The 14,304-nt window shown below is 45.1% G+C and overlaps 1 protein-coding gene across 1 annotated transcript in view; it reads left to right on the top strand.

Moving 5' to 3' along the window:
• Positions 1-14,304, top strand: part of SEZ6L2 (seizure related 6 homolog like 2) — a 246,662-nt gene that overhangs the window by 208,334 nt on the left and 24,024 nt on the right. The window contains exon 17 of the mRNA XM_029606956.1: positions 2,769-2,871. Coding sequence (XP_029462816.1) covers positions 2,769-2,871 — 103 coding nt within the window. The remainder of the gene's footprint in view (positions 1-2,768; positions 2,872-14,304) is intronic.

Raw genomic sequence — 14,304 nt, 5'->3', positions numbered from 1 at the left:
TTTTGTGAGTGTAAACATTACTGCCGATGCAGGAAGGAGTACCATGTACAAAATGTGCATTTAAAACCTTGCGTCCTGTTTAGTGCCCTTGCATGGAAATCCCATGCAAATGAGGGCATTAAGTAGTACCCTCCGATACAGGGAGGAGCGCTTGGCCTAGCACTGGAAATTTTACTCCTGGCCAGGGATGGAGTTGAGTTTCCAGCCGCTGATCGGCCTGTTTGCAAGGAATCTGCCCGCTGAACAGGAGCAATCTTATGCTTGGGGGGGAAGGTGGGGGAGAGGGAGGGAGAATGCAGCCCTGCTCAGCTATTTCATTTAAATCTCAAAGGCATAAGGTGCAAGACTTCTGAGTTATTAATTATGTGACTTTCTGGTTTGCTTGTGTAGCCTGGATTGGACTTCAGCCTTCTCTGGATATCGACCAAAAGCAGAGGGAATGAAGGATGCAGGCTGCAGGAGAGAATGCTCTTTTTTTTTTTTGTTTAACCCTGAAGGTTAATTTGAAATGAAGACATTAAAGAAGCCTTTCTGTTGATGTGCAAACCTGTAACTTCAGTGTCTCAGCTCTGGCAGAGTCAATTTTCAAGCAGGAGAAAAGAAAATCAAAGCTTTTTCCTGTCTGAGAATACACTTTCACCATTCCCAACCCTGGAAGGTGCAACGTTGACCAGTGACTCTTTCCCTCCTCGACTATGCACCCCCAGTAAAAATGTGGATTCAGCATGCTCTGAACTCTGAACGCACATTTTAACTTGGTATCCTCACATTTTAGCTCCCAGTGCATTAGCAGAACATTAGCTTGATGCATCGGGAATTAAAAAACATAAAGGAACTTGTATATTAGAAAACTGTGTGCTGAATTCCAGCGCATAGTTTGAAGGCAGGGCTTTCTGTAGCGGCCTGTGTGTTAGTGTCTTCACCACATCCTCTGGCAATAGATTCAATATCTTTGTTGTGTGCTGAGTGAAAAAATACTTCCTATGATTTATTCTAAATCTGGCTAGTTTCATAGAGTGTCCCCTTGTTATTTGAAAGGGTAAATAACCGTTCCCTATCTACCCTGTTCTACTCCACTCATGATTTTATAAATTTCAATCATATCCCCTCTCTTAGTCTTTTTTCTAAAATGAAAAGCCCTGATCTGTTCAACCTTTCTCCATAAGAGAGCTTTTCCATCCCCTTTATCATTTTTTGTTGTTTTTCTCTGTACCTTCCCTATGTCCATTATGTCTTTTTTGAGATGGGGTTGACCAGAACTGCACACAATACTCAAGGTGTGGTTGCACAATGAATGGATACAGAGCCATTATATCTTTCAGTTTATTTTCCATTCATTTCCATATCATTTCCATATCATTCATTTCCATATCCATATCAACATTCTATTTGTTTTTTTGACTACTGCTGCACACTGAGTCCATCAAGCCCAGTATCCTGTTTCCAAAAGTGGCCAATCCAGGTCACAAGTACTCGGCAGGATCCCAAGGGGTAGATAGAGTCAATGCTGCTTATTTCAGGGGTAAGACGTGGATTTCTGTAACTCTCCCTTAATAATTATTAATGGACTTTTCCTCCAGGAACTTGTCCAAACCATTTTTAAATGCAGCTACACTAACAGCTTTCACCACATCCTCTGGCAACAAATTCCAGAGCTTAATTATATGTTGAGTAAACAAATATTTTCTCTTATTAGTTTTAAATGTATGACCTAGTAACTTCATTGTGTGTCCCCTAATCTTTGTACTCTTTCAAAGAGTAAACAATCCACTCCATTCATTATTTTATTATTATTTCAAAGTATGGCTCACCATGACTTCAAGATCCTTTTCCTTTAGGGTGGTGACTCCTAACATGGAATCAAGCATCGTATGTCGGTATTTGGGAACTATTTTCTCCTACATGTATGACTTTGCAGCTGCCATTTAGATGCCTGGTTTCCAAGGTTCTTCTGCAGTTCTTTACAATCCTCTGCTGTTTTAATGACCCATTCAGAACTGAGAAATTTTAACTGGCTAAAATTAACCAGACAACTTTATTTCCCTAAATTTAGCAAGATAAATTTACTCCTTTCTGAAAGGGGCCTGATCCTTTCACTGACAGCTATGGTTGCTCTTTTTACCCGGAATGAAGTGAATACATTAACACTAATGTGCTGAGAGCTGTCAGCTCCATTAGTATTCAGTGCACTTGTGGGGGTTTCAGAGGGTGAGGGTTCAGGTGGGGCTAGGTGTGGGAGTGAATATTTGGCCAATACCTTTTTTAAGGTAGGAGACAGGGGAAATTGGTGCACTAGGTTTTTGGTTTTTTTTGTTTTCTTTTTCAATCAGAGTTAACCGGAAAACTTTAACTACTTAAAGCCCTGCCTTTGTTTTTGTTTTTTTTCTATCCTGCTGAGTTTTGGGCTGATAATGACTTACCCAGTTAAAATGAGGCCATTCATAGGGGCAGGTTAACTAAAACTGAGGGATTTTTCCAGCTAAGTCCGGAACTTAACCAGACAAACCCTTCTGAATATCGACCTCTGTGATATCATCAATACACAGCAAGTGTGGTTCTCCTTGGGGGAAGGGTATTGCTTGGCTAGGGGTTGCGATGGGGTATGATATTAGAATTAAAATATCATATTCAAGACTCAGGCCCTTTCATTTTCAAATAGTAAGAGGCTGGATGGGTGAAGGGACATTCCAAATTCCTAGGTGATTTACTAACATTTCCTTGTCTTTCTTTCTTTCCCGTGCTCTTCCTCATCTCATGGCTTCCACCAGGTTCCAAGGAAAGTCGATATTTGGGTTTTCCTTCACCAATTCTCACTCCTACAGCCCCATCACTGTGGAATCAGACTTCAATAACCCGCTCTACGAGGCAGGGGTAAGGAAAAATGTATAGCAGTTAATCGAAGCCTCAGACACTGTTATATACCAAGTTAATAGTCAGTAAAAACCTGTGACACTGCTATCCACCAATGCATTCCAAGGTTACCATAGAAAAAGTCAATCAAATCCTTTAACAGTGCTCTGTATCACTTCCAACATTGAATCGATCTTTGATGCCGCAGTCTACCATTGAATTCCAAGGAGATCAATATTTTCACACAATGGCTAATCAAATCTTTCAGCCCAGTTGTGTACCAACTCCAGTGAGATAAATTCTATCACATAACAGCCAGTTAAAGCCTCTGATGCTGCTATATACCTAGTCCAAGGAGATCAATGTCATCACACAAGACAATCAAAATCTTCCAACTGTGCTGTATACAAGCTCTAAGGGGACAGATTGAAATGCAAGTCAATCAAACCCTATAACCATGACCTTATTTGAACATGGGCTAGTGGGGGACCTTGTAGAAGGAGAGAAAGATGAGCTGCCTCTGCTGAGATAGAGGGAGACCTCATCAGTTCTTGTCTAAGCCAATGTCTCCTCCTTCCCCTTCCACCTTCTCTACCAGCTCCTCACTTTATACCTCTTCCCCATCCCCCTAATTAGTCTCCTGATCCCTCCCTCTTCCTCCTGCCCACAGATTTTGCTCCTTCCACTTTCCCCTTTGTTATTTTTCCACTAACCACCATCCACCCTTCCCCCAATTAAAATCTCTCTCTCTCTCTCTCTTTCTTTTTTTTTTTTTCTCTCTCTGTTCTGTTCCAGGACACTCGGGAGTATGAAGTCTCCATCTGAAAAGGCTGTTTCTGAGTGGAAGACTGTGGGGGGGATGGGGGTGGGACTGGGGTGAAATAAAAGTGATGGGTGGGGGGGGGGGGAGGGAGTGGACGGGAGGTACCATTTCTTATTCAATGACATCACTAAAAACGATTTTCTTACAATGCTTTGTTCATAAGTGTGCCCCTGGCTGTGACCTTTTCACTCTCCCGCCACCGCCACCACCACCCACACCCAGATCCCTGCTGTATTCTATCGCTGTCTACTGTGGTCAGATGGTCCCACCCCCAACATTTCCCATGTAAATAGCATTGGTTTGTGCCAAGATACCCCAGCCTGCCTCTTCCTCTGCCTCTCTTTTATTGAATTGCACTACTGTGGCTTGTTCCTAGGAATGGGGGTTACATACGTAGGTTACCCAAAATCCAAACCATCTCAGAACTTCAAAAAACACAATCTGGTCCAGTGCTGATTAGGAGCACTGGTTAGCTACATTTGTTCTTTTCAATGACATTCTTTAGCTATATCTCATGTGCAGAACTAGCCAGCTGTCCTGGTTGCCACTGGTTATCTTGCAAGACTAATTAACAGCACTACTTAGTTGCACTATTTACAAGTACTAGATAAAGGTGCTAACTACTTGCACAAAATGGTGTTAGTGGCTAGCTATGCTAGTTTACAGACTAACTAAACTAGGTAATAGTTCTAGTAAGCAGAACTAGTTGTACTGTAGTACACTGGTATACAGTTTTCTTGTTAGCTGTACTCATATATTCATATGACAGAAACACCAAAGTCATATTTCACAAGGAGGAGAGCAAAGCCTAGCTTAGCTTTAGCCATCAGGCAGAGAGAGTTCGCCGGGACAATGGAAAACAGGGGTCTTCTCTCACAACATGGTGTGCAGTTCTTGAAGGGGCACCACATTCACAGGTTGGAGGTAGAAAACAGACCCATCTGTTGGCTTAGAAGTGACTGTTCCCAGTTCGGAAGTGATTAAGATGGTTCTAGGAGATCTGTCAAGGGCGGAGCTCGTTAGCTGTAGAAATACCGATACTAGACAGTTGCATTGGGTAGCATTGCATAGTTCACACTTAGTTCAGCAATATTACACTGCACTCTTTATAAATCCTAATGAGATGCAATAGCTAGTTACTCTAGCTAGTGTTTACAGCCCACAGCACTAGTTAACAATGCTATATAGCAGTATTCTTTTTAATAGCAAGATGTTCCTTATGCTAGTCAATAACTTAGCTATACTTGTCAGTTACATAAAAAAATTGCTCTTATCTTTACTCATGCAACAATCCTGGCATTGGTAGATTCCTCCCTGAAGAGCAACAATAGGAAGGGGGGAAAACAACTGGAATTATTTTCCTAAATGGTCTGAATCTGAGGGAGAAAAGAAACAGATACATCCTTTCCCTGAAAAGAGTGCCCCATTTGTTAATAATAAACTAAATTGCAGGGAAAGTTATCATTCAGTGTAAATGCAGGGCATGCTGTAGGGGAATCATCAGGGATCTAGTGTCAGTACAGGTTACAATGCAGGAGCAGTGGTTATTCAATGTTATCGCAGGTTATGGTGCGGGAGGGGAACCATTCAGATGTGTTAATGGAGGTTATGCCACAGGAGAAGTCATTATTCAGTGTTAACGTGGGTTATAGTGCAGCAAAAGATATCCTTCAGTATCAATGCAGTTTAGACTGCAGGAGAAGCCACCATTCAGGGTTAATGCAGCCTGTGCCACAAGGGGGCGACATCATTCAGGGTTATCGTAAGGTTCTGTTGTATCATTGCCCAGAATGAGTGGGGAGAAGCAATAGGTGACAACTCGGGTTTATTCAGGAACTCAAGGGCTGCACATCTTGCTTACATAGGCAGAGACAGAGAATCGGAGATCTGCCGTAGCAGATACGATGGCATATATCAGCGTGTTGTCAGTTAGAATATTCTTAGTTCCCGGGTAGCGAGTAGACCTAACATTTATTTATTTAAAATATTAATAGCCCGCTTAATGTCCATACATAGTAAAGCTTCATTTTTCAAATATGGTCAACCAGCAGCTTTTTTTTGCTGCCACAAAAAAAAATAAAAATGTGATAAAATCCCGCTGTTGGGTGTTTGCTACTGTCCAGCCCTCTGTCCAGTCGCTTCTACGGTTCTGCATGGCTTTCAGTGAAGGTGAGCCATGCAGCGCCCTATTCCTGGGCTGTTCTCACGAGACAGAGGCCAGCATAGGAATACAGGCTCTGAGTGGCACAAACTCACTGAGAGCTGAGAAAAGTCAGAGAATTGGTAGCAACTGGGCAGAGAGCAGGACAGCGGCAAGACCCCCAATGATGGGGGGGAGGGATGAGCCAGGACCGATGCTTCTATTAGGCAAACTAGGGCAGTTGCCTAGAGTGCCAGAATTTTGGGGGCGGCAAAACCCTGCCAGCACAAGGCTCAAAGCCAATACTCTGTGCTGTAGCTCCTGCTTTCAATAGAAGGAATTGTTGTGCTGGAGGGTAAGCTGGGAGAGGGGGGTACATGGACCGAAGGATCGCCTAGGGTGCCAAAAACTCTTGCACCAGCCCTGGGAGTTGCAGAGCAAAGGCAGCATGGATAAAGGACCGCAGCAGCTGAGGGAATGCACTTTCTGACCCCCCCCCCTTCCCCCCAATGATCTTTTTTCCACCCTTTTCTTCATCAACTCACCGGTGCACTTAATTTCCCCAGGCACATATCTGTTCCCCTCCCTGGATGGCAAAGAGAAGAGCAGAGTAACATGTTTCCCTCTTGCCAACTGCGGTCTGCCACCACTACTGTGGGGAAGCCTTGAACGGTGGCAGAGGGTGGGCCGTCAGCAGGGGATGTTGCCACGGGATGGCGAGTGATCTCCCCCCTCCCCCCCCCCCCACAAACACACACACACACACACAAAAAATCACTCGCCACCCCCAACTGCAACTCGTGGAGCTGCAGCTTAGGCCTGAGCTCCTCCTGCTGCCTGTGTGGTGAAATATTCCCCTTCCGTCTGAACTGTGGAGCTCTCTGTCCAGGTGGACGGCAGAAGGAGATTCCATGCTTCCGCTGCAGCCCCACCAGCCGTCGGGGCAAAGGGAGAGAAGGGACGGTGCCGGGGGGGGGGGGGAGAACTGAGAGGAAAGGTGGGGAAGAACAGGAAGCCATAAATTGATTAGGGGAGTGGGGAGTGCAGGGGGAAGAATGAGGAGCGGGAGAGAGAAGGGAAGAGCAAGGACTTGGGGGGGGGGGGGGTGAGGGAGAGAGCAGGGGAAGAATGGGAAGCAGGGACTTGGGAGAAGAAGGGGATGCAGGCACGGGGTGGGAGAGCAGTGGAAGAATAGGACAAGGGGAGAACAATGGAAGAGTGGGATGTGAGGTCTAGGAGGAGACAGCATGGGAAACATGAGATTCGGGGATTCAGGAACGGGTACTAGGGTGGAAAGCAGGGGAAGATCAGGGACTTGGGGATTGGGGGCGAGCGGGGACTTGGGGATTGGGGAGAAGAGATGGAATTCTGACATAATGTTGGGGGGCAAAGCAGGAACATGTGATTGGTGGAGATCAGGGACTTGGGAATTGGGTGGGTACTGGTGGAATTTGTAGGATTGGCGGTTGGGGGGGGTTATGAGTGAGGGTGCGAGGTTAGGATAAAAGGCTAAAGGGCAGGGAAGGAAAGAGACTGGAGTGCTGTTGAGGGATGTGAGAGAAAAGGGTTGGGTCTGTGAAGGAGGTGAGAGAGGGTGGGGTTTCCTGGCTTTCCCAGGAAAAATATTGTTACAAATAGAGCAAAAATGACAAGTCATATTTTCTATTGATTTCTCCCATTTTTTGATTAGTAATAAACACTGAAAAATTCCCAGGAGAAATAAAATAAAAACTACAAACAAAAATTCCTATGGAAAAGAGGACTAGAGTGGTAGAGAGGAGAAGAAAAGGGATGAAATTTAGCTGCGAGTGCATAGAAAGGCAGAGAAAAGTGAAATGGAGGAAAGAGCAATGTCTGAGACAGATGCAAAGGAAGAAGACAAGAGAAGAGAAGAAATGGAAAATGGAAAGGAGGCCCTGGAGAAAACTGAAAAGAGAGACTGGGACTACCCCAGTCACAAAAATAAAATGCCCAGACAGCAAAGGCAGCAAATATTTTCTTTTCAGTTTTTAGAGGATGGAATATGTCAGCTTAGAGAATGTGCTTGTCATACATCTGTGAATTTTACTCAGAATAGGAGGAAATGCTTTCTCTCTGTTGTTCCATTGCCTGTAGGGTCTGGTTCCTCAGAGTTTCCATTTCAGTTTTTGTCTGCAAATTTCTGTTTTTAATTTACGGTCCCTTATTTCCATGTTGTTGTGTGTGTGACTGAGGTGAGGGATTCTGCTAGCATGTAGTGTCTGTGTAGGAATTTGTCGCAGTCCGGCTTGTTAGTTATTCCAACAGGAGGGGTATTGGTATTCTAGGGCCTGTAGTAATATTTGCAATACTGCTCTTTTGCAGGCATAGCTGTTTGAGTTCTGGGAGTTAGTACTTGTTACGCTCAGTGGTCTGTGAGCTGCTTCTGTGAACCGACGTACTCACCTCCCCGGCCGGGCCTTCCTCGCTGGCTCCCGACACGGCGCAGTCCCTCCCAGCATCTTTTTTGGCAGGCCACCGTGCTCCAATGTGTGCGAGATGCTGCTGACACCCCATGTGGCAGGTCGCTGCCGACTTCCATTGGCCACTCCTCCTAGGGTGCACGCATGCCCGACTTTGCATTGTTTAAAGGGTCTGCGGTGGGAAATGGCTCAAGGTGCCTCCTGACGACATCACTGCTCAGGCCTGTAAAAGGCCCTTGCTGATGTTCCTCCAATGCCTCAGCAACGGTTCCACCTGCTCTTGAAGTAGTGTGTGTTGCTCCAGGGTCTCGTCTTCAGTTCCTGGGTCCTTGTCTTCAGTTCTTCAGCCTTTCCCTCATTGTCCGCCTGTTCTTCTCCTTGCCCTCCTGCCCTGCCTATCTGTCCTACCTTTCCTTCCGGGCAGATACCTGCTTTGATCTTGGCCTGATCTCAGACACGCTTGACCACTGCCTGCCATCGGATATGCCTGACCTCTGTCTAAGTCAACCCAGCTGCCCTTTGACAAATCTCTCTGCCATCAGCAGACACCCCCCACCTAAGACCTGCTGGCCCCAGCACCCAAAAGCTCAACCTGAGGGGAATGAGGGCTGGTACAGGCGAAGCTCCAGCTGGGCCTCTGCTTTGTCAGGGTTTGCCTGCCGATGGTGGGGACCTGCAGGGCTCTTCCCTGCAGGTTGTATCAACCCTCCTTTGGCCCAGGGGTCCACAAATGCAGCAGTACTGTTATGGACCATGGTATAGCTGGGTTGCTGCATAGTTTGAGTGTCTTTTGCAGGGTTTTGTGTCACTTCACAAAGTTTCTGGCGGTGGAAAGTATTTGTGTGGCTGTTAGTGAGGTGACACCAGGATTTGAATATGTTTTGGTTTTGTTTTTTTTTGTATGGTGACTTGTAGGGAGAAAGATCTAGGTTCATTTTGAGGAGAATTTGTGTGATCCAGAGCTAGAGGTGCAGGGTTTATATTGAGATCCTGTCCCTTCCTGTATAGACTCCAGGCTTCATTCTCATATCCAAATAAAAGAATTGGTTGAATGATGCTATCAAATAATTTTAATGGTAGTTTTACTGAACAGTTGAAACTAGCTGTTTTTTGTTTTTTTAATTGCATAGAAAGTCCTCTTATTGTGTCTTTTATAGTCAGTTTTGAAGGCAGGAGGCTGTGAGGTGGTGGTGGGTGTGATATGTGGCAATGTCACTTTGGTTCGCCTCCCTCAAACTTAACTTGCCCTCTTGTTGCCTTCCCCCGGATGACTGTCTAGAGACAGGAAGGAGACATGTTGCTTTGCTCTTTTGCTGGCTATTTGGGTCTAGGGGGAAAGGGTGAGTGCATGGAAGGGTAGGAATATGGGAGAAATAATCACAAGTGCAATTGCATCAAAAGGGGGTTGGAGTGCAGGTGAGTGCATTGTGGGGCAGGGAAAGCAGAAGGGGATTTGAAGGTGGATGAGTGAATTTTGGGGGAGAGTGTAGTGAGAGCATTGGATGGGTGCTGAAGGGTGAGTGAGTGGGTGCATCAGGGGAAGGCAGTTTGAATCAGAAATGTGTGTTGGAAGGAAATGTGGGCTTAAATCAGTATCTTGGGGGGAAAATTGTCAAAGTAGCCACTAGCAAGAGTTAGTGGCCATTCTCTTGAGTTCACTCAAAATTTTGTTATGAGAACTCCTATATTACACTGAATACATAACACTTCTTTCCATGAATGATGATGTCAGTCAGAATTCAGATTTCGGGGTGCAACTCTTGCAATACGTTTAATCTACTATGCAGTGGCTGGGCCGGCAGTGATTACATAATAGCATGGGTTCATGCAACTCAACAAATGTGTCAACATGTGATGATGGGATGGATTCCACGGATTTAGATTGTTCTGGAACAGGTGGTAGTCCATCTACTTGCTCCCTGAAGGAATCTGTGCAGGGATACAAACCACAAGCTGACCAGGTCAGAGTTGGTCAATATGACAGTGCCAGAGCAGTCCATTGGGCATTCTTGTGGGAAACAAACTGGGTCCTGTTGCCTTAATGGTAGCTGGTATCAATTTTGGTCCAAAACTGTAGTTTCATGTAAAGGCTAGATTATTTTTAAATGTTTGTGGAGACTGTGCCTCAACAGTTGATTTTCTTTAAAATCTATAGCTCAGTCTGGTAGTAAATGATCTAGGCATGTCATCAGTCAGAAATGTAAGATCATGTCTGCTCTGTTTCATTCCATTGCAGGACATGGTGAAATATGTTGTCTAATTAGGAAAAAAGTAAGTTGGATTGGCCAATTTTCTTTAATGGTTTTCTTCAGCAAATACTTGATTATCTGTATCATTTGCTCAGTATGATTGACATTGGGTGAAATAGTGTAAATGGTTGCACAATAAGTCAGATTCTTTTTCACAAATGCCTTCAATTATCAGACACACATGCAGCTGTATTATCCAATAGGATGATACCTGTAAACAGTCTGTGGTGGTGATTGCATTTCTAGAATTTAGCCTGACCAGGATAATATCTAACCACCTGCAGCAATAAGAAATGGTTGTCCTTGGAACCGTCCTGTGAAGTCAATGTTTGGTCTCAATCACATATCTGTTGTGACTTCCCCAGGAGTACTGCCGCCTTCGGTGGTGCATTTTCTCAAAGGGAGGTCAATATTCAAAAGATGTGTCTGGCTAACTTTGAAGTTAGCTGATCCAGTCTTCAGGGTTAAAATCCCCTGCACACTCAGCAGGTAACATTTTATGTGAGCAAATTGTCGCCCAACACAAAATTTTCCTGAATAAAGTGAGGCAGCTCTGGAGGTGCTCACTGAGGGCAGTGAAGTCTTTTATTCAGCCGGCGTCGATATTCAGCGGTGGCCAGAAGTATTTGGGCCGACAAGTCTGGTCGGAGTGAAGGCCTCTTCTAATATTATTTGGAGGACGTCATCCAGGTATGTTCGGCGACAGACACATCTAAATAAATCCTCTTGAATATCCGGATCCAGTTACCAGGATGGCTTTCTCCAGATAACTTTGCCACGTGCCAGCTTGCTGAATGTGGACAGCGGTGTGTTCACTTTCGGTCTCTGTTCCTGGCCAACAGTTGAGACATCTTGCTATAGCTTTCATACAGAGGATGCCTAAATGTGAAGCACACAGAACTTCCGGGATGAGAAATCTTCATTCCTTCAGGATGGTGACACAACAGCCCCACAGAAGACATTCTTTCTTTTACTGGACAGACCAGATGGATCAGTTCACCTTTCCCTGCCATCCTCTAATGTGTACTGTATCTGTTATTATTGCAAGTCACAAAAAGCTTGAGCTTTTCCTCCAGCTTCTTTGGGGGCCATACTTTCCACACTCCAGTTATTTTATTTATTTATTTTCTGCCTTTCAGGCACTTCAAAGCGGATCACATTCAGGTCCAGCGAGATATTTATCCTCTCCCCAGAGAGCTCACAATCTAAGAGGCTTGTTCATTAAGCTGTGTTAGGCCATTTACTGTCCAGAAAATGCAGTTTTTAGCACAATAAACGGCTAACTTGGGGATAATGCAAGATATTTCAAATATCTTGTGTTATTTGAGCCCTGGCACTGTATATTTAATTGAACCCATTAACATGCAAATGCATGCTAAGGAGATCATTAATACCCTAAACTAACAAGAGTTGCAGCTAACTTCTCGGGCCCTATATTAAAGGGGCCAATGGCCCCGAGTAAGCCCCCCCAAAAGTAGTAAAAAAATGCTAAGGGTCTGCAAAGACTCTGTCCCACCCCCTTGCCTCCCCAGAGTCAGCCATAGATAACAAAAAAGGTTATAACAAATTTTAAGCATGGCACATGCCCTGCCCCCACTCTTTCCCTTCACTCAAAAATTCTGGCTCCCAGAGGCCAGGAGATGGGAGACCCCCACCCTAGCCCACTTCTTCAGATCTTCCCTCACACACAAAAGGATCCCTTGTGGTCCAATGGACTCCCCACCTTTTGGACTCCCCTTCTCACAGATAAAAGGATCCCTAATGGCCTAGTGGATCCCTACCCCCAGACCCCACCTTACTTTTCAAAGTCTCCCTGGTGGTCCAGTAGAGGCCCAGAGTACATCCTAGGCTTTGGGCCTAGTGGTGGCCATTTTTCAAATGGCTGCCACCCAGTCTTTTCCCCTATCACTTGATGGGGCAAAGGTCAGGCGTTGCTATTTTGGAAAGTGGCTGCTGCCAGGCCCAAAAGCTTAGGAGTACTCTGTGTCCCCATTGGACCACCAGGGAGACTTTGAAAAGTAAGGAAGGGGTCCAAGGGGTGTGTACATGCACTAGACCACCAAGGTTGGCTGTTTGAGTAAGGGAGTTCCAGAGGGGGGCTAGGCTGGAGTGGGATGGTATTTTGAACATAAGCGTCTGGAGGAATGAGCTGGGGGGGGGGGGGGGGTCTTGCCTCCTGGCCAATGGGGGCAGGATTTTTGTACTATAGGGGAGGGGTTGGGGGCAGGGTTTGCACCAATCATAAAAAATAAGTTAAAAAAAAATGTACACAACAGGCCACCTCCAAGGACAGTAGACCCTCAAGGTTTTGCACTATGTTCACAGGGGCTTACTTGGGGCCATCAATACAATGGCTCCACAGTCACGATGCCACCATTGGGCATTATTTGGGGGCCATTTGCAGGCCACAGAATTTTCCTGAGGGTTTCACAAAGCGACAGAGTCATTTACCTTGAGAAAAATGTCATGGCTTACTGAATGAACCCCTAACTTTGTATCTGAGGAAATAGAGGATGATATGATTTGCCAATGGTCTCAAGGAACAGCTGCAGGATTTGAATCCTGGCTTCCTTGGTTTACAAGCCTAATGCTTTAACCACTAGGCTACTCTTCCATTCCAGCTGCAGCCTAGACTTTGTCCCTTGACATTATTCTTGTGATCTGATTAAAATGCAGCATTAGATTCTGGCATTACTTCTTGCATCAAAACATCAGGCAGTAACAGAATATTAAATTCTTGACATTTCAGTAGCAATTGGCAATCACAATAGATTTCCAAGGGTGGTAAATGTAGTTAGTGGTTGTATACATTTAACAGGAAATTCCAACAAAGCATTTAGACAGACATCATTTATAATGTGGGCCTAGTAATCAGCAGGTCTAACACGGCTTGTGATCTGTTTGAATATCCACCTCACAACGTAATTGTGGTAATTCTTGGTATGCAATATGACTACTAATGCTTTGTAATCAAGTTGTACATAGTTTCTTTCAATGGATATTAGTGTCCTGGCCTAGCGAGCAACCGGTGAATCAGTTTCATCTGTCTTTTGGCTCAATACAACTCTCGTGTCATATGGCAAAGCATCATACGAAGGAATCAGTAATTTCTTCTTATCATCATGCACTGGTACTGCTTCAGGAGGCAGTTACTCAACTATGCAGAATATCTCTCCATTGTAGTTTGACCATTTCTACCGTGTTCTCTCGTCCAGAAGAGGCACAGCCTTGAAGATCATGGCTTTACCTTAAAAAAAACAAAAAAAAAAAAACTACAGCAGAAGTTGAGGAAAGCTTGCAATTATATTTGGAATGTGGCAACTGGCTTCACAGATTACTTGGGCCATCTTATCCTTTGGTTGAAATCATTATTCATCGGTGTGATAAAACTCTTTGTTAAGCAGAACCAGTTCTTCTATTGGGCAAACTAGGCAGTCACCTAAGGCATCAAAATCATGGGGGGGAGGGGGAGTGGCAAAGACCCAGGAAGCTTCCAAGTGCTGCCTACCCACTTTTAAGGCCTGGCACCACAAGAGAGAAGGAAATGGATGTTGGGGTAGCTATGGGGGCTGGAGAAAGAGGAAGCTGAATGGGTGTGGAAATTGTGGAGAGTGTGCTGGGAAAGTGGAGTGAGAGAGAGAGGGTGCTGGGCAGATGTGGGTGGGGTGGGCAGAGAGAGGATTCTGGGTAGGTAGTGGTGGAGAAAGAGAGGCACTGCAAAAAGGGGGCAAAGAGATTGGGGTGATGATGGTGTGCAGAGCAGGGAGTGAAGGGGAGTAAAAGGAGGATGCTTGTCAGGGG

This window comes from Rhinatrema bivittatum, chromosome 6 (genome assembly GCF_901001135.1).
Source record: "Rhinatrema bivittatum chromosome 6, aRhiBiv1.1, whole genome shotgun sequence".
NCBI classification, from domain to species: domain Eukaryota; kingdom Metazoa; phylum Chordata; class Amphibia; order Gymnophiona; family Rhinatrematidae; genus Rhinatrema; species Rhinatrema bivittatum.
This window is presented reverse-complemented; position numbering and strand designations above follow the sequence as displayed.